This window comes from Halichoerus grypus, chromosome 8 (assembly GCF_964656455.1).
Source record: "Halichoerus grypus chromosome 8, mHalGry1.hap1.1, whole genome shotgun sequence".
NCBI lineage: Eukaryota > Metazoa > Chordata > Mammalia > Carnivora > Phocidae > Halichoerus > Halichoerus grypus.
In genome coordinates, this window is record NC_135719.1 from 24,190,796 (window position 1) to 24,211,545 (window position 20,750).

Sequence of the window (20,750 nt, forward strand, 5' to 3'; positions counted from 1 at the left end):
CAATTTTCCCTGGGTCAAGGCTCACCCTGTGTGTAGCCGACCCCCTGGGCTGCATCATCCGACCTTCCAGTGGCTACTCTGGGATCCAGACCTCACGACCTTTGGGTGGTGTTCATCCAAGCTGAGAGTGGAGGGCTGACTCAATGGGTGAGAGCCTTGGACAGCGAAAGAAGGAAGTGGTCAAGGCAATCTGGGAGCATGTCCAGGCTTTGGCTCCACTACACCCCATGGCCGGCTAGTTCCATGGACCAGTGGAGACATGGCCCCAGCAACAGCGCCGTCATACAGCTCCGCAACCCTGCCAAGATGGTGCAGCTTCTCGCTGCAGTCTGCAGGCTAGAAAGACAAGGGTCGGGCGCCTGGGTGGCTCAATCGGTTAAGTGTCTGCCCCTTTGGCTCAGGTCATGATCCCCGGGTCCTAGGATCGAGCCCCACAATCCGGCTCCCTGTTCAGTGAGGAGGCTGCTTCTCCCTCTCCCTCTGCTGCTGCCCCTGCTCGTGCTTCCTCTAGCTCTCTATCCCGCTCTCTTTCAAATAAATAAATAAAATCTTAAAAAAAAAATAAAGAAAAGAAAGGCAAGGGTCATAGGCCTGGGCAGAGTGTGACTAGAGGAAGGAGTACAACTGGGTGCTAGAAAGAGCTGAAACCTTATAATCAGGTACACCTTGGTTCAAATCCAATCTCCACATTTACTGCTTGTGCGACTTTGTGCAAGTCACTTAACTCGCTGAGCGGAGGCTTCCCAGCTTAAATGAGGATAAAAACAATCGTCCAAAGAGATGTTATGCCAATATATCTCCCGACCCAGCACAGGGCTCTCGTTGTGCATCAAACATGAGTCCCTGCAAGCACCAGAGATCGCATATCATTATCCAGTGGGCCTCACCTCGCTTAATAAATAATCTTTGTTAGCAGGTCATTGCCTGATAAGCTAAGAGCATGAAAGCAAAGTCGCCGTAGTCAAAAGAGCATAGCATTGCCTATAAATAGCACAGAGACGCACACAGGAGCACGTGCAGATATTCATAAATGCTCTGGGTCCACCTTGCTGGTACCTGTGACTCTCGCCTGCAACACACATCAGCCACTAAAGAGCTCAGAAACTCAGCTCGAGGACAAGTTGCCTTCTTTTTTTTTTTTTTCCCCCTGTTTTGCAAGGACAAATGGGACAGAAATGTAGAACCTGTGTAGGTATTCACACAGCCCATGCAGCAGGGAAAGCCTTCAGCCCCGCCATGAAGGATAGACTTGACGACAACATCCACTATACAGATGAGCCCTCAAATTAGTGCGGGAGCCGCGAGTCCTCGGCTCGGAGGAGAGAGGCGTCCCCAGCTCTGCCGCTGCCACCAGCCATGCCACCAGGGGCATCCATCACAGTAAAGGACCAGAGGCACAAACCTCTGATACCTCTTCATTGGGCCGCCGGCAAATGAGGCACTAGATTAGGCCTGACACGGGCAGAGCGCAAGCCGAGGTTTGCCGGGTGTAATTAATTGGAACTTCGCCACCTTGACAAATTGGGATGATGAATCTATCTTGTATGAATAGGGAAAAAATGCATAATCAGTCAAAGATTTAGTTAAGACAGCTTTACTCTGACTCCCTGCCATAGCTAAATCCATTAAGGCAAGGAGACATCACTTTAAAGAAGGCAATGTCCTTCATATGTTCAATTTATAACTTTTTGTTCTTGAATTTATGAGGGAAGTCAACTCAGATTTGCTTGACTTTAAGGGAAGACGAGGTTTCTCTTGTGAGTTTAAAAAATAATTTGTCTCCTGTGTCTTGTAGTGCGGTGGAAATACGGGTAAATAGACTTCGGGGGGATTTTGTTCTCAATTGTAGAAGGCATTTAATTAGTAGTTGAACCAAACAGGCCACTTTGCCTCTTTGGAGTTGGCTTTCTGCGAAATATAAAAAGAGAAACTTTCTCATCGGGTTCCTCCCACACACCCCTGTTTTCTGGATTCCTGTTTATAGACTGTGATAGATTTGGCAGTAGGTGGGTGAGGACTGCTTTCTGTTCTAATTGGCAGGAGAAATAATTTTATAATTTCTACATTCAAGTTGGGTCTCCTTGTGAAAAGTACCAATTAGGTGATTACCTAGCTAATTTGACAAACGTTAAAAAAAAAAATCAAACAAGACAAATCAGCCCTCCCATTAAAAAAAACAAAACAAAACAAAAAAAACTTTAGAATTATTGACCAGATTAACTAGATGGTTATGCCCTAGGCAAGAAGACGTTGCTTCCAAGAAGAAAGAGAGGGCAGGTTCACACATCTTCAATTCTTCAGTGCATGACTTTGCAGGTATTAATTAGTTCACGGCCCTGAAATCTATGGGATTTTTAAAAAATGTTATCTGTGTGTCAATACTACTGCTTACCCTTTCTACTAAATAATGGAGCAATTCTGCTTGTTTCTTCTTATCCTTTGGAAAATGGAAGCTGTCTGTGGCTTTCACAACCAAAGTCTTGCAAGCATTAATGACAGTGGAGAGAGACAGACAAAGACAGATTCTATATTTCAATCTGGACATGGTTCCTTTTCACCCAACGCAGGGCAAAATGCTGAGATGGTAGTACGATTAAAACGCCAAGACCTCACACACAACCCCCCAGACAGTTGAACCCCGACATTGTATGCACCCACTGAGACAGGCCCTCTGTGCGCCTCCCGATGTCAGTCCCCTGTCCACGCCCAGGTGGGAGCTTCTGGAGGCAAGTGGCCCGCAGCCCATTCATGCATGGAAAAGCATCTCGCTGCTGTCCGGTAAGGCACGAAGGAAAGGGATCGATCGAAGGAAAGAACCCGCCAGGCTACACTGTGACCACACCTGGGCTGCAAGGGCAAGTTACCAGAGAGCTGCTGTCACTTTTCCCGCCCCTCTGCCCCAGTGCAAATGTCCTGTAAAAAAGATATGTGTGAAACTCGCTAAATACCACTTTGGAAATGGAGTCTCCTGTAATTTGAATCACACCTTAGCTTCAAGTGGCAAAACGCCTTTCCTGGCTACCCATAAAAACTTTTAATGTTCAATGAAACTTAAGAACTAGAAAGTGAGAAAAAAGTTGAAAGGTACTCGATTTTCCTTTTGTGGGTCTTTTTTACAGTCTTTTTCAAAGGATGTAGAGATAGACTCAGGCAGACACACTGTTTTACGGGAGTGCAGGAGAGGAGAGGCCCCTTGGGAGAGCCCTCAAGTTACAATTAACAAAGAGTATGATGTTTTGCTGGAGGCACTAGAATTTACACTTAGGAAGATAATCGCCAAGCCAACTGGGGCCATTGTTAGCCAAACTTTACTTCTCCTTTTCGAAATCTTTTTTTTTTTCTTTTAAGTGTAATAGTGCTGCTGAAGGGTGGCACTCTTCTCTCTTCAATATTTGTCTAAGTCAGCCCCCTCTTCCCAGCCATCACAGGACAGGAAAAAGTTACTCCAGAATAGTACTTTTCATTTTTAATGAATGTGTCATCATGCATTCTCTCATTGAATCCTTCTAGTCTCCATGAAGCAAGAACTTATTTTTTTTTAAAGATTTTATTTTTATTTATTTGACAGAGAGAGACACAGCGAGAGAGGGAACACAAGCAGGAGGAGTGGGAGAGGGAGAAGCAGGCTTCCTGCCGAGCAGGGAGCCCGATGTGGGGCTCGATCCCAGGACCCTGGGATCATGACCCAAGCCAAAGGCAGATGCCTAACGACTGAGCCACCCAGGTGTCCCAAGAACTGATTTTTTTTAATGGGGTTCAGGGACCTTAAGAGATCTACCCAGACTGTAGCCGTAGGTGTGTAGCTGGGATCCAAAACCAAGGTTTTGGCCTTGGCCTTCCTATTACACGATAACACATTGCCGCCCCATAATAATAATAATCTCACTGTCCTTACAGTTTTTAAATTTAGTAGTAAAAATAACTGTCTGTGTGTCAGGCACTGTGCATGGCATTTGTCTTTGTTAATCCTCACAACATCTCAAGCAAGTATGATCACCTCCCCTGTATGGATGAAGACATTAGTGTTGGAGAAATTGCTCTTTCTAGCTCCAGTCTCAGAGGGCCGTAATTGGGTTCTAAGGGCTTTGTCTATATCTCACAATAAATTTTCTTTCTATTTGAGCGTCTTTGAGCGAGTTTCTGGGGCTTGCAAGCATTCTTCCCCAATTGAGATCCTCGACAAATAGTAACAACAATGATGATTCCAACATGAGTACAGTGACAGTGGCCACACTTTCCATGACATCAGATGCTCCTGTATAAGATTAGCCTGTCCCCAAGTAAAGCTACTTAGAATTCACTGACCTACTAATGAGAGCACTATGGCAATAAGATAAATGCATATCCTAGGACCTTGCTATCCTAGACCCTTGGACCAACAATGTCATTGCCACCTGGGAACTTGTATAAGAAGTGAAGAAATGCAGGCCCCACCCCAGACTTAGTGAGTCAAAATCTGCATTTTTACAAGATTGCCAGGTGAATTATATGGACAGGATGTTAAAGAAGCGCTACCCTGGTAATAATACCTGCCCAGTGAATAAAGATGCCCATCAGTCACCCTCCTGGTCACCAGAACTGGTTCAGGTGATGTGGCTGGCTGAGCACATCTTCCATTCCTCCCTCCTGGCTCCATATAGACCCTCCCAAATCTGAACCAGTTCAAGGGCAATCAAGGACAATCTCCCTGCCCAAAGTGGACCATTCTTCAGTCAAGGAGAAAGGACTCGGCCTCTCAAGCAGTGGCTGTTTGATCCTGGACCAGTTCGCATGGCCTCCTTAGCGTACAGGATTTAACATCCACTTCTCAGATTATAAACCCGCAAAGGGTTCTGTTCAGCTCCCAACACACCAAATAAACATGTCTATTAAATATTTGTTGCAGGCTTTTTCAGCTCCCACCATCCGAAAGGCTATTGGAGGCAACTTGCAAATCACCAGGAAAATGACATTGGAATCATGCAGATTTCATCTTCCAGCGACCTGATTTTCAGCAAAAGGGGAATAACCACCCACCCCAGGGTTTTAATGACACAATAAAGAGGTGAAATTATGGATTTCATAGAGTCAGAATGAGAATATGTATGCTATCTACTTATTCATTCATTCGTTCATTCATTCACTCTTTCCTTTACTTTTTCCAATTACCCTGTTCTGACAGAGGACAAAAAGAGACAGGAGGTTTCATTCTACAAGTCTGGATAAGGAGACAGGGATTGCCAAAGGGGCAACAAATTGGATCCACGCTGACTCTCAGGAACAAATCCCTAGGTTTCTTTTCAAGCTCTGTAATTGATTTGAAGGTGGATGTGAAAGTGTGATGAGTGAATTAAAGCAAAGAGGGCAGATATTACAGTCAGTCCAAGTGGCTCAAATACTGGCTGTGCCTTAGTATCACGTGAGTGTTTTTGAGCTACACATCTATCAAACCTGAATTCCGCCACCTGTAAGATGGGGACAGTACCTTCCTTGTGGGCTAGTTCCAAGGACCAGGGAAAATGTCATTTCGAATCATTATTTCTCCATAGAAGAAGACATCTCATGACTGTTAGTACCTACCAAAAGCCTCCTGAAAATGGAGCACCCCAAGCCTGGCACCCTCCGGAAGTGATGGTATTCAGCCCTCAGAGCTGTTGTAAAGATTAAATGAGCTAAAGATTGTGATTGACTTAGCACAGTGCCTGAATACTTTCTGTATACACGGTGTTTGATCCTGTTATCTTTACGGTGACACAGATGCGTTCACATCCCAGGGACATACCAGCTCTGTGACCATCAGCAAGGTGACTGATGGATAAGCTACCTTACATCAGAAAAGATCTGATGCCCCTGGTCAATTTACCTCAGTCTCCTCAACCACTCCATGAACCTGTTTCAAGTACTATATGGGAAGACACGTAGACAAACAGTTGCCAATATTTTTCTTTTAATTCCCCCAATCCCTTCTCTGCTCTGCTCTGTGCCCATGGAGCTGGACCCTGACAAACCACACCCCCGGCTCTATTGGTGGCTGACTTCCCTTTGAGTTTGGCCAATGCCAGAAAAGGAGGATGGTACGAGAGAGAGGCAGGAGTATTTCTTCTTCTTGCCCTCCCCACTTCAGTGTACTATCTCTGAGCACTACCAGCATCCTTCATGGCTGCGGCTTTATCAAGCAGTCTTTCTTCCAGGGCACCATTTTTCACCAGGCTATATAACACTATTTCCGCCATTTTCCACTTTTGGCCTCAAGTGGCAGCAGCTCCCCACTGTTGCCAAACTCAGGGTGCGTCAACATTTCTGGTCCAGTCCCCTTAATGCTGTCCATTCCTCTGAAGGTAGTCCTTTCTTGAAAGTTTCCTCCTGGAAACACCTGACTGAATTGTTTCCTTCCAGAACCTTCTATGTATCAAAATACTGAACCCCAAAATGATGCTCAATTTCAAGAGGCACAGTGTTAGACTACCTATCCAGACAGCTGCCCATTCTTTGGAACTGCTCTTCAGCCCCTTTGGAAGAAACCAAGATACAAACCTAATCTAAAGAGAACGAAACCATAAGCTGGATAGAGCCCAATAAATGTTTTCTGGAGAATCTGAGCTAAGAGAAACAGAGACTGACTTGGTAAATGGTGGTGGAGGTCCCAGCCCGACAGAACAGAGAAAGAGAATTTGGGGGCAGGAAGAGAATTTACAGTGTTGCTCAGTATTAGCAGCCCAATGGTCATGGCACTACCTGGAATGGAGACTCCCCAAAGTTGGTTCCCAAGACAGAGATCTGGCTAACACAGGAGGAAGAGGGACTGGAATGGAGGCATGCCACAAGGAAGAACATTATTGTCATCGACATGGTAGTAAAATAAAGTAATTCCTAATGATTGTTCCTCTGGTTTGCAAAATTAACTGGAGAGAAGAAAAAATAGTTGGTGCAACCATAAGGCTCTACTGCAAGTGAGATGTAAAAATATATCTGGGGCTCAATTTTAAAACTGAATGATATCATAAATAAATCAAATTTTAAAGACAGTTACTTCCCCCACTCCTACTTAAATGTGAAATGAGGTAGCTTATGTGTAAGATTCTTTTTGGTTCAAATTCTGTTGTTTTCACTATAAATTCTAAGTGCTGTTAAAAATTATATGGCAATACAAATTACATATTAAGAAGTCTAACAAGGGACTTTGGCTCAGAAATCAGACTTCCGGGACCATAATTCAAAGAAATAACTGAAGAAACAAAATCCATGGGGATGAACATATTCATTTTCACATTATCCATTATATGGAAAATTGGAGACAATTTATAAGTCTAACAATAAGAGATTTAATAAGTAAAATACGGAGCATAAAACTCAATGGAATGGCCTAGAGCCACTGACATGTAACAACATGGAAAACCTTTGGTATACAAAATTCACCAAAAAAAAAAAAAAACCCAGAATACAAAATTATATGTTCATTATCACTGTAACCATGTAAAACTATGAGTAGATCTTCTAAGGGAACAGGTAAAAACGAAAACCACTGTATTAGATTGATGAGATTAGAAGCAATATATTTGAAAAGGAAATCCTTATTATTGTTAGAAAATTGTTCTTTACAACTTGAAATAGCAGACTGAATCTAGAAGAAAAGATTCTCTGACAGGGCTCTGTGAAGGGAAAGAAGTGAACGTTTATTTCTGCAGTAGGGATTACTGGTTTTCAGAAACAGAACCCCACTCAACCCAGCTTAAGCAAAAGAAAATGTATTGCGAAGAGACGATATGAATTCAGAAAGAGAATCATCGCTGGGCTGCAGAACAAGGCTGGGGCCAGAACTAATGGCGCAAGCAGTGGTCCGTCGCGTGGCCTCACAAGCCCCAACACCTCAGGAACAAAAATATCGAACTTTTAAATAAAGACCAGATCCAATCATTCACTTGCATAACCCTGAGAGTGAGTGCCTCACTGCCTCACCCTAATCCAGGCCCATGTGTTCTGTACTTAAAAGTTTGACACTGTTCATCGTGGACTTCTTGCATTAATTTTAATTTCTAAAAAATACTGTAATAACGTATTCTTTGTCTTAATCAATAGGGATTTGTGTTTGTTTGTCTTACTCCCCACTTCAATTTTGTTCCCACTGCGAGTGCCTTGCACACCTCACGCTAATTCCTGCCCTGACCACACAGTGTTTGAAATTCCTCCATTCAAGCCCATCCTTCCATCAGGGCACTGCTTCCCAAGAGGCTCTGTTGAGATCATGGCCCATTACATGATAATAACAGGTGAACCTATTAGTAGGTATTTTCATGCCAGACCGGTTGTGTCCACCAGATAAGCTGAGAGCAAGAAACAGGGCATACAACTTTTGTTTAGGGAGAGGATAGAGATAGGAGAAGCCTGCCAGGAAAGCTCTGGGCCCTGCAGGCAAAGAATGAACCAGAGCAAATGTACACCATTTTTACAGTTTTTCCGGGCATAACTCAAACCCTGCTCTCTCCCCCTGCCTTCCTTTCTACCACCTCCCTGTTAGGGTGACAATGAGCTGTCAGGAATGGCATGCCCATGACAGAGATGGATTTCTCCTGTAAGAAGCAGCCCACTACAGAAACCCTTGATGGTACATCCCAGCCTTGGCTTCCCCCCCGCCCCGCCCCCAACCTCGGCCACCCCTGGGCACCCAGCTCTGTGTTCCTGGAGCCCAGACAAGCCTCATCTCCCGACCACAGCTCTAGCCCACAATCCCCAAGTGATTCCCAGATTGCCCTCACGTTCACTGATTGTTAAGGCACATCAGGAGGAAAGATGATGGATGATGCTTGCTTGGTTTTATTCAAAGTGTGTTTCCCATTAAAGAGAAATGTCATTTGTGCCTCAAGCCATCTGAAGCCCATTTGTTTTCATATTTATGGGAGTATGTTTGCCATGCTCTCCCCTTTTCTCTCTTTGCTTTCAAGTCTGCTCCTCACACATCTCCCTCCTGCCCCCACTCACCTCCCATTCCTCATCCTATTCCCAATATTTCTTGCTAAAATATGGCTGAGAAGCCAAGGGAGCTGTCATCTTTGGAACACTCTGGTCACAGTGGATGTGAAGAAGAACCACTGTAACGTGAGAAACCCAACTTTCCCATGCATGGCGAACCATTCCACCCCGACCCCAAGGAGAGCCATTCGCCTTTACTCTGTGCACATCTCTGAGACTTCCCCTTGGGTTATCCAGTTAATCACGTCTCCTTCTTCCTCTAGGAAGGAACTGAGGCCACTCCTACATTTCACTACTGCCTCATGGCAGATGGGAACGGGAAGTCACTGATAGGTCAGACTTTCTTAGCACAATGCCAAGAAAACAAAGCACCTGGGTTTGATTACCAAGCCCCGTGGAGAGTTCTCGGAATGTCCCGTCTCAGTGGCATCTTCAGATTAGCTCCTTTGCTTGGTGATTTGATTACCATATCTATCAAATACATTTTTTAAACCAGTCATCACAATCCTGGATGTTCTTGGCTATTCTTTAAATGACTGAACTCTGCAGCCAAGAGGATGGTATTCACCTTCCAATTTTCATTCTTTATTTCATCTGCAAATCATTTGCCTTTGAAGAAAGTAACTGAGTAGTTCAAACTTTCTGATTCAGCTGTTATTAGCAGACCCCCAACAGAATGATTTTACAAACATTCCCTACCCCTGGGCATATATGCGTGTGCATGCGCGCACACACTCACGACCCAACGCTGCTTATTTTGCTAGATAAAGCCAGAACCTGACAAAGGACTAGAGAAACCAAATGAAATATTTCAACTACCAGCTTCTCTCCTTCTGAATGAGGCAAAATCTGACACATTCAAGAGTTTAAGAAAACATGTCAAACACTGTATCTAGCAACTTCTGTGGGTTCAAGCCAACTAATTCGTACTTCCATTTACTGTAATTGTGTTTCTTTATTAATATAAACCCTGTAAATATATTTATCTTTGGACAAACTCTAGAGGTTTGGCATTTTGGCTAAGCAATGCATCAGGCCCATTCTTAAGGAATAATACCAGTAGTTGAAACAGATGCCCCTCTTCTGACTCCTCCCCATCTCATTTCCATCTACCTTTATGCAGCCTCCAAAGCCAGAGACGGACGGATATTCTCAGCACTTTCTCTGCCTTGCACTACACCAGGGAACACCATCTCCCTAGAACACAATGTGTGTTTTCTGCAGCGCATCAGCCTGGTTTCCACCACCCTCGAAATATCCCAAATCAAGGTCAAAACCAACTACAGACATTTCATCTTCGTTGCTATTGTTGTGCCATCAGATGGGACTCCACAAAACCAGAAGTAAAAAGTATATAACTCCATGGTGGACTCACTTGACAGTGGGGTCAGACAGACCCAAGCCTGAGAGTTGTCCATGCCACTTAATAGCCATGACTTTGGGCAATTCACCCACACTTTCTAAGCCTGTTTCCAAGTTGCTAACCTTGGGTTGACATTGCTCACCTTAGTGGCCTCCGGTGAATATAAATCACAAAGCACTGCTCCAGGAACATTTTCAGGGATCCATGAATGTTAATCTGTACCACGTCATACACTTTTCCCTTCCTTTTTGAATCCTCCATTCTGAGTAAGGATGGCCAAGGATGTGCCAAACCGCAGCCATGGTCATGCTGTAGAAGAAACTGCTTAACATTACCAGGGCCAAGGGCATTAAATAGGAATGCTTGCAGCTACCCTGGGGTCCCAAGAGCTAAACATGTCCTTTATATTTGGGGGGGCTGCCTACCTTCCTTACTTTGGGTAGAAGAGGACCCCAAAGCGTCCTGTAGGATTGGCACAGCACAAACGACAGAGATTTCAGTGGTATCCCATCCCAAGGGAAAGACCAGCCAACTTAAGGTAACCTGCCATAGTCCTCTCTACACGATTTAGCATCTGACAGTTTGCAGTGTCTAGCCAGCCATGGCGCTGTGTTTTATGACTGGCCATTGAAAATAATTAGTTGGTGACCCAGAAAACTGATATATAAAATCCTTTTAATCACCAATATGGCTTTCAATTATACAGCATAAACTTATTAACCTTTTTACTGCTGAGACCTGATTTATGGAATTTATCTACATGACCATTATGAGCAGAGATAAAAAGTATATTATCTGAGGTGTTGGCATTAACAATAAAGAACTGCTTTTTCCCATCGTGGAGTCTAAAGTGGCAATGGCAGCCTCCCACTAAGTCTCTAGGGACTCATCTGGTTCCTGCAACCTTTCAGTAATGGCTGACTGAGGACCTACTGGATGTCCACGTGGCTTTGTAACTTCACAGGGACAAGTCCAAACACCTTAGCATGGCCCCGACCCTAAATGGGGTGTGTTTGACCCCAACCTAGTTTTTTTCCAGTTTCCTCTTAAAAGTTCACCATCCTCTAATGAGCTGTGCTTTCCACGGCTCTAGTTCCTGGCCATGTGTGTCTTTTATCTTAAATGTCTCTGCCCATGCCTGCCAACAGCCACCCACATTCAGCCACAGCTCCCATCCACATACCCTCTCCACCACACACTCTCTTATAGCCCCCTCACACATAAACCCCCCAAACACCCACATGACCCCATACACAAACACACACCGCTTACACACACACAACTGTCTCACCACATCCCCCACAAGGCTACACACACACAACCCACCACACACATACATTAATTCTCCCCGGCACCCATAATCCCCCATACACACAACAATCCCTACATATACCCACAACCCCGAAGCACACACGCAACCTCCTAACAAATCATGAAAATACACACCAACAACTACACACAGACACTCACACAAAACCCTCCCACATTCACACAACACCCCCCACAACACACACACACATGCACACATAAATACCCTGCCTTCCACAACACTTACACACTAACCTCTTCTCTGCCTGAAGAGATCTTTCTCATTGGGGGTCCTGTGAAATTTCTCCAGTTCCCAGGGCAGAGTGTGTCACTGTCTCCTTTCTGCTACTTCACCTAAGATCAGAGTACATGTCACCCCAACAGACTACACTCGTGCATAGGACCTACATGTCTCATTAATCGTTCATGCCTAGAACCTAGCAGACTGCACTGCACTGGAATGAACTAAGGGTGCAAAGGAAGTGAGCAACATGGTTCTTCTCCCAAGAGTCTTTGTCTCTTTGAGATGAAAGCATATGGGGGCACCTGGGTGGCTCAGTTGGTTAAGCATCTGTCTTCAGCTCAGGTCATGATCTTAGAGTTCTGGGATCAAGCCCCACATTGGGCTTCCCGCGCAGCAGGGAGTCTGTTTCTCCCTCTCACTCTTTTTTTTTTTTTTTTTTTTTTTAATTTTTAAAGATTTTTATTTATTTATTTGAGAGAGAGAGAATGAGAGATAGCGAGTACATGAGAGGGGGGAGGGTCAGAGGGAGAAGCAGACTCCCTGCCGAGCAGGGAGCCCGATGCGGGACTCAATCCCGGGACTCCAGGATCATGACCTGAGCCGAAGGCAGTCGCTTAACCAACTGAGCCACCCAGGCGCCCGTCTCCCTCTCACTCTTAAATAAATAAATAAAATCTTAAAAAAATAAGATGAAAGTGTATGTATGTGTATGCCCTTGAAGCAACTTCAAAACAACAACTAGAAAACAAGTCTTGAATAACATTATCCATGAGATGGAAAGAGAGGGATCCTAAGAGTTATCAAAACACAATTTTTCTACTTCAGTATTATGTGTGCTGATGGCCCAGAGCAGAGAAAGGGCCCAAGGAACAAGCTCAAGAGGAGCACCTAAGTGGTGGTCCAGGAAGCAACGAGACCGCTGGCTAACACAGGGTCTCCTGTGGATGGCGAGCCACAAGGTTATAGGGTGAGCAAGCACCCACCGGAGATGCAAAGGTTTCAGCCTTTATTCAGAGCCACTGCAGGCTCCAGAATTCCCATAGTGCTCTGAACTCATGCCCACCATGGTTAGTGCCAGGCACTCATACCCATGCTCGGTGTTGAGTACCCAATGGGCACACCCAGCATAAGTGTAAGCCACCAGGAAAACAGGGGCCTCCAAAGACATTTTATTGAGAACAGCATTCCAAAATAGTATCAGAGTAGTCATCCCAAGAGAAGTCAGAATTCTGTTGGCCTTCCTTACGTATTTTATGGTTTAGTATTGATTTCATTCAGAATCCCTATGAGAAGGGAAAGTGAAGGTGAAATCACAATCTTTTCAGAGCTTAAGGACACTAAGGTCTTAATCTTGGTCTGATTAAAGTATGTATTATACAACATCAAATTTATTTATTAATATTTTTTCTCCCTAGTCTGATTTTATAAATACTCCAATGATAAGAACATTATCACAGGGGCGCCTGGGTGGCTCAGTTGGTTAAGCGACTGCCTTCGGCTCAGGTCATGATCCTGGAGTCCCTGGATCGAGTCCCGCATCGGGCTCCCTGCTCAGCGGGGAGTCTGCTTCTCCCTCTGACCCTCCCCCCTCTCATGTGCTCTCTCTCTCTCTCTCTCAAATAAATAAAATTTAAAAAAAAAAAAGAACATTATCACATTTTCCCCTATATCCCTATATCTAGCCCAGGGCTAGCATAAATGAATAAATTAGTCATTTATTAGTCATAAATAAATTACTCATAAAATGAATAAATAAATAAATAAGCAAATAATTAGTATTCATTATTAGTCATTCCATTCTCCATTTCCTCCACTGGACTTCAGCAGAACCCCAGTAGAATTAAGTCAAATTTTTGGACTCATCATGTTATATTATAATTACTGATTTATGTGTATCTCCTGTATAAAATTGTATATTCCACCAGGGAAAGAAATAGTATAAAAATAGGAAACTAAAAATTGTGGAGGTTTACCTATATACCAGGCACTGAACTAAGTATATAAGTTTTCTCATTATTTCTTATACAAACCCTATGAAATGATACTATTATCAGTCCTGCTTTACGGAGGAGGAAACTGAGCCATAAAAAATTTCCGTGACTTATCCAAGAACACACAGCGAGTAACTGGCTGAGCCTGGATTTGAACCAAGCTCCAGAGCTTCACTGTAAATGAATGGCTACCTGGTTGCACTACAGTCAAATGAAAAGAATTTCAACATTCATTCCTTCTAGAACTACATGTTGCACATCCTCCCCATGTCAGGAAATGGGTTAGGTACTTAGGATAAGATGGTGAGCACTACGGGTAGGCTCTTTGCCCTCAGAGAGCTGGCAGCCCAGGGCGAGCTCCATGTTGAAGCAAACCATCACACAAGTTCGTAATCCTAAACTGTGCTAACTGTGTTAAAGGCGGGGTAGAGGTGTAACAAGGGTGACAAGGGGGGTGGCTGATGTGATAATAATGAAAGCCACCAGTGTAGCTTTCTGAGGAAGTGACAGTTGACCTCCAAGATGCAAAATTTGTAGATGTTAATAACACATTTGGGGCACAGAATCAGAAAAGATTTGGGGCGGGGGAGTGTGCCTGGGTGTCCCAGTCAGTTAAGCATCAGGCTCTTGGTTTTGGCTCCAGTCGTAATTCAGGGTCATGTGATCAAGTCCCGCATGGGGCCCGCGCTCAGCTCAGCTTGAGATTCTCTCCCTCTGTCTCACCTGCTCATGCTCTCTCTCCCTCTCTCTCTCAAATAAATATATAAATCCTTAAAAAAAGAAAAAAGATTTGGGGGAGTGTTCTATGTGTTGATTGGCTCATTTCCTAATCCATCTTGCTCAATAAAGAGATCAAAAGTGGTCTGCAGAATTGTGTGAAATGCCCAATTACATGCACAAGAAGTAGAGGAAAAAGAAAAATGAAAGGATGGGAACATAAAAGGTGGTGAATCCAAAATGCATGCCTTCATGTCTCAGACCCTTGCCCTAAGTATACCAGCAGTTTGGGAGCCACCGTGGCAAAGGAAAATTCATCAGTGACTCAGTTCCCAGGGCTCACAGAATTAAAGCAGCCCAACTACTCTGGGTGTGCTCCATACCCAGACAAAGCAGATTTGGAAATGTCAGTTAGCAGGACCTCCTGGGAGCAACAGGTCCAGAGGTTTTCTAGGCTGATCCTGAGACAGCCAGTAGAGTCTCAAGGGTTCTGGGCACCAGGACGGTGAGGCCCAAGAAGTTTCCAACCTAGAATAGGGAGGGGGTAGTGCTTACTTCAAGCAGAGATGGTCCGCTGTCATCTGTTTACATCGTAGGTTTCTGCCTACTCTTTCTTTTGAAGAAAGACTGACTCGTAATGCCAAAATCTAAATTCACTTGAAAATCTTGAATTCAACCCAATTTTTCCCTTCATTTTGCAGACTAGAGAAGGCACGATGCTTCCCCACAGCCATTGGCCGGTTAAGGTCAGAGCTGGGAGAGCCCCTTCCTGTAGGGGCTCCCAGAAGGCTGAGTCAGCATGAACAGTATAAGGATTTTAAGCCATACAGAGGTCTCAGCCTCAGCCATAAGAACCACATGCTCTAACCCTGGATGAACCAGCCACTATTCTATGTCTGGGCAAGCGGCTTCCATGCAAACAAAGGCAGCAGTACAATGTGGTGTACTGGTTATTCGCTTCATGGAATCACTGTGTTTCTAGTTATCAGAATACCTATTCCCCATGGGGCGCCTGGGTGGCTCAGTCAGTTAAGCATCTGCCTTCGGCTCAGGTCATGATCCCAGGGTCCTGGCAGCGGGGAGCCTGCCTCTCCCTCTCCTACCCACTCATGCTCTCTCTCAATCTCTCTCTCTCAAATAAAATAAATAAAATCTTTAAAAAAAAAAAAAAGAATATCTATTCCCCCAAAACATCAGCTCCCCACCATCCCTGAGAGTAAGGGGGGAGAAAAACTCTATCTTGACCATAGAGACAGTTTTCAAATTACCTTAGTAAGTCTAGCTGCTTATGACAAAAAAAGCATATGAATTTCTCACGGGTCCAGGAACCCCATGGTTTGCTCCATCCCCTTACAGAGATTCCATTCCACAAGCCGTCTGGTATGGTGGTTACCAGCACAGACGTTGAGGCCTGAAGCCAGGCAGATATGAATTCAACCTCCACTCTGCCCCTTTCTAGCTATATGACTTCACTTAAGTCCTTACCCTCTGATGCCCACTTGACAAAAATAAAAATGGTAATCAGACCTATGGAAGAGTTCTGGGGTTCCAATGAGATAATGAATGTAAAGCGTTTACCTTTACAGGCTGTCTAGCGCATAGTAAGCACTCAATAAATTTTTGCTACCATTGTTACTACACAAGTCGCTCCCCTTATGAGCTCCCCTTAAGCCATTAATAATGACACCAATGGAGATGATTTGAATGATTTTAAAAGATATTTTCCAAATGAGCAATTAAAAAAAAATCAATGGCACCACATAACCCCAGTCGGTGTCTTACCTCGCTCACAAATCATCATTTGTTCAGCAGAGGAAATTATGAACTATCTGGAAATAATACAGTAAAGACAGTCAATGACAATTAGAGCATAAAGAGTCTAATATAGACTCAGCAAAGAATCTGGGATTCTACTAAAATCCATTTATTACAAAATATTCTGGAACCACTTTACCATAAGTGGACATCATCTAGTGCTCAATTATAATGAAATTCCAATGGAAGTATATATTAAGTGCAGAGCATCTACATTAATATCAAGAGAATTTGGTAAGATTGATGTTATTGCAATGAATACCAGATGAATAGTAAGTACCTCGCTTAAACCTTCCAGGTCCTTGGGCTCCTTGCTCCCATCATCTACATTTCACTGGATTTTTATGGAGGCAGGAGTTAGGCACCAAGTCCATTTTTATTTACTTGTAGTCTAGCTTAGAGCTGGATAGCTCTCAAACATTGATGAATCAAGACACATTGCATAATGATACTGAAATCACAGACATTCCTCCACCACCACGAAAAGCAATTCATTTTCCAAAGGGCTATAGATCTATATAAAGGGAAAATTTGTAAAAGAAGGTAATTTCAGGCTAAGCACTAAGAAGACATTTTAATAGCTCCAACATGGATTGAACTTAGTGGAGCAAAGAAATCTCCATTGAAGAATTAGGACCTGCCCTGTTCAAACTTGGGGCTGTTAATGATTCAGGAGAAGGCAGTGCAGGGTAAAGTTTTCTGTTAACATCTTATTTCAACACAGGTTACTTGGGCTGCGAATGAACTTCTCCTGCGGTCATTGTTTATGCCAATCAAGAAAATAAAGCTCTTCACATGTGGGCCCAGGTGCAAATATGAGGTCAAATTCCCATCAGAAAACTTGGGGTCCTAAAAAATAGATGGGAGCTATAGTTGTCATGCCACTTGTCATGCTATATTCCTGGGCAAGGAGGCAAGGGTGCATCACCCTGAGTCCAGGGCGGAGGAGGGGTGGACTGCTTGCCTTACTAACAAATGATCCTAATTCAGGTCCCAGCCCAAACACTCAGTGACTGAAAACATTCTCAGACCTTCAATTTCATCTTTGGCAAAACGGCAATAACCACCTTATCCTGTTGCTGTGTGGCTCAGATGAGATGCAGCATGGGAAAGCTCCTAGGACAAGTATCCTCCTTGAAGGGAACCCAGCCAAGCTGCCTGAGCCTTGCTACTCTTCTGAGATGGGCTCTAGGTGCCTACTCTATAGAAATCTACGTGGCCCCCACATAGACACAGAAATTGCTCCAGACCCAACCACCATCAGAATCCTTCTCTCTAATCAAACATAGTCATATTCATCCCATGTCATTTGTATGTAGACACTTCTAGTTGCCCACTACGGTTCTGACCCAGCCTGTCCCCAGGTGGCCAGCCGTCCCCCTTAGGCTTTCACCATATGGACCCAGACAGGGAATCAGGAACCAAGTCCTCCACTGGACTAGGATGGGCAAGTGGCAAAGTCGTAGGAAACCCTAAAGAAAATCTATGCATGTTGTAATGCACCTAACTACCCTCTGCAGGGGGGAAATAAAAGGTTGGTAGATTTATTGAGGCCAGAGGTTGCAAACTGACAGCCGAAAGCCCGCTGTAGCTGTCACTCGGAGGATGGCTCTTTCATTTGTATAGTGCCTCCATTTTGAAAGAGGGAAAGTTCACATTTAAAGGGGTGCCTGGGTGGCTCAGTCTGTTAAGTGTCTGCCTTCAGCTCCGGTCATGATCCCAGGGTGTTGGGATCGAGCCCCAAGTTGGGCTCCCTGCTCAGCAGGGAGTCTGCATCTCTCTTTCCCTCTGAGCGCCCCCCCCCCCCCGCCCACCGCCTCGGGCTCATGTATGCTCTCTCTCTCTCTCAAATAAATAAATAAAATCTTAAAAAAAAAAAAAAAGTTCTGGTTTCCACATGCCATAATGGGATGGTGCTCAGTTGAGGTTGCCCCCTTTAAATGGGTCCCACCACCCGTGACCTCCTCTGCCATCTCCAGGACATCCCTGGGGCCTCAGAGGTTGGCCCAATAATCCCACCATGCATCCGTCTGGTTCCTGCCATTATTAATATAAGCCTGGCTACTTGGCAAATATGAGTCCCTGCATAATCCCCCTGGCACAATGAAGCAAAACAAAGCCACATGCACAGAAATGTGACAAGGGAAAACCAACAGCGCTAAGAAATGAAATATGTGTTAAGTCCCCAAAGAAGTTCATTACCTGAAGGACACATTATCCCCTTCTCTTCCCATGAGTCAGCACAGTCAGCAGTCATTCCTAATTGGTTTAAAGCTTAGTATGAAATATTAGGATGCCACAGTATGAGATGACACAGCTGTATTCCTGAGGGGACAGCTGAGACGAAGCTGTGCACAGCGGAGACAGGTGGAGACACAGGGAGCAGGTGGAAATGGGTTGTAAATATACTATAACTTAAAAAATAATGGGGTGTGTTTTCCCTACAGGTTTCTGGTGCTTCATCACTAATTAAATATTGAAACTACAAAAGGAGAAATAAAGTTGTGTGGCTCTTTGGATTTGGGGCATAAATGTAAATATTTTGTACCATTAACTGCAATTTCATTTGAAAAACACACGCCTGATCTGGGAGCATTGAGTTGTAGGCACGAGAGCCGAGAAGGGGGTAGATTTAAGGAAAATGTTAGCAGCTAATGGTGCAATCCATTTTTCTTTAGGCCAGAAGGGGGTCTGGGATTGTGCATTCCAGGGCAGTATTTTTCAAGTTTACGAAATTCATGAGTCTTTTAAACAAAATAGTAGGTGCCCTGTGATAAGGATTGCAGTCAAAATCACATCCCATAGGGTAGATAGGCTGTTGCCAAATGCAGAAAATCAATAGGCAAATCACTTGGAATCCTTGGGTGATTCACACCAGAGAGCAGTAATTGAATCATTTATGGTCTCCATCCTCCAAGCCTGCAAGTGGAACTCTGAGGCACTGATTCTAGATCTTGGCTTTAGTGTAGGATGAGCCATAATTCCATGAAGAGAAGCAAGATGCTCTGGAATTACAAGAGTCACAGTCACTTAGAGCTGGTTGTCCAACTTCCCGCCTTGACTGGCCCTGCCCAGTCTCTCCACTCACCTCCTCAACGTAGCTCACCAGCTGGCGGCAGACCCCATGGACAACTATTAGGAAATCACTCCTCCTGTTGGTTCGCCCAGAAATCTGCCCTTCTACAACTTCCCTCACGTTTCTATGCTGCTTATAGGGTAACACAGGAAAGTGTCTTCCCCCTTTCCCTCCATGTGACACCCGGTGGCTGGACTTGTAATCCAAAGACTCAGTTTCCTGGTCTGTTCTCCCACTCACAGCCAAGGAGCACCCACTTCCTCATCTGTAAATGCCTTCCATGACTCCCTCCTGAGGTTTTGTTCTGGGACCACACCCAAGTAGAGTAATCTGTGTATTCTGTCAAACAGGCGACAGTGTGGGTCATCAAGCAGACCCCGTGTCTTGCAGCCAGCTGCCCTGGAAGGTGAATGCAGAGCTTCAGTGGGTGATCTGGTGGAAACCAGTTGGGAACTTAAAAAATAGGCAAACTCATACAAGCAGAGAGTAGAATGGTGGCTGCCAAGCAGTTATTAAGGGAGGTATGAAAAGTACAAAGTTTTAGGTATACAAAATGACTACATCCTGGAGATCCACTACACTGTGTAGAACCTACAGTTAGCAGTACCATATTTTGAACTTAAAAATGTGCTAGGGTAGATCTTATGTCAAGTGTTCTCATCGCAGAAAATAATAACAGCAATAATAAAGAGGGTGGGAAACCTTTGGGGGTGAGGGATACGTCCATGGCACAGATTTCACCGATAGTTGCATGGATGTATATTTACCTTCAAAGTCATCAAGTTGTATACATTAACTGTGCACAGTCTTTTGTATGTCAGTTGTGCCTCATAAAGTGGGTTTGTAAAAATTAGGGATATAGCAGTTTGCATGAAGAGCTTTTGTTATAAACAAAGGAGGTCACGCATAAAATCCCACCATGCGCTATTGCTGGACAAGGTTGCATCTTTCCCTTTGCCGAGCGGTATTATTAGAGATGTGAGCTGAGTCCACCTGTGTGAGCTGGTCTGCAAATGGGACCACAAAAGTCACAACATCCTCTGGCACCTGCAGCTGGCACTCATGCTCTGTGATCTGCATGCCCTCCCCCAGCTCCGCTCCAGCCACTGCCTCCCCTCTCCAGACTCAACTCACAAGGAGGGGCGGATAGCAAAGGACAGCACAGGCCAGAGGCATCCAGGAGGGACCTCACCCCAGCCGCCATCTCTTCAGGGAAGACCACAGATCTGATGGTGGAAGATCCTTGTAGGAAGAGTGAAGGGGTTACAAAGGCTGCCATTTGGGGGTCCT

The 20,750-nt window shown here is 44.5% G+C and overlaps 1 protein-coding gene across 1 annotated transcript in view; it reads right to left on the bottom strand.

Moving 5' to 3' along the window:
• Nucleotides 1-11,895: 11,895 nt before the first annotated feature.
• FAM169B (Protein) overlaps nt 11,896-20,750 on the bottom strand; it is a 272,894-nt gene continuing 264,039 nt past the window's right edge. The window contains exon 8 of the mRNA XM_078078940.1: nt 11,896-11,971. Coding sequence (XP_077935066.1) covers nt 11,946-11,971 — 26 coding nt within the window. The 3' untranslated portion in view covers nt 11,896-11,945. The remainder of the gene's footprint in view (nt 11,972-20,750) is intronic.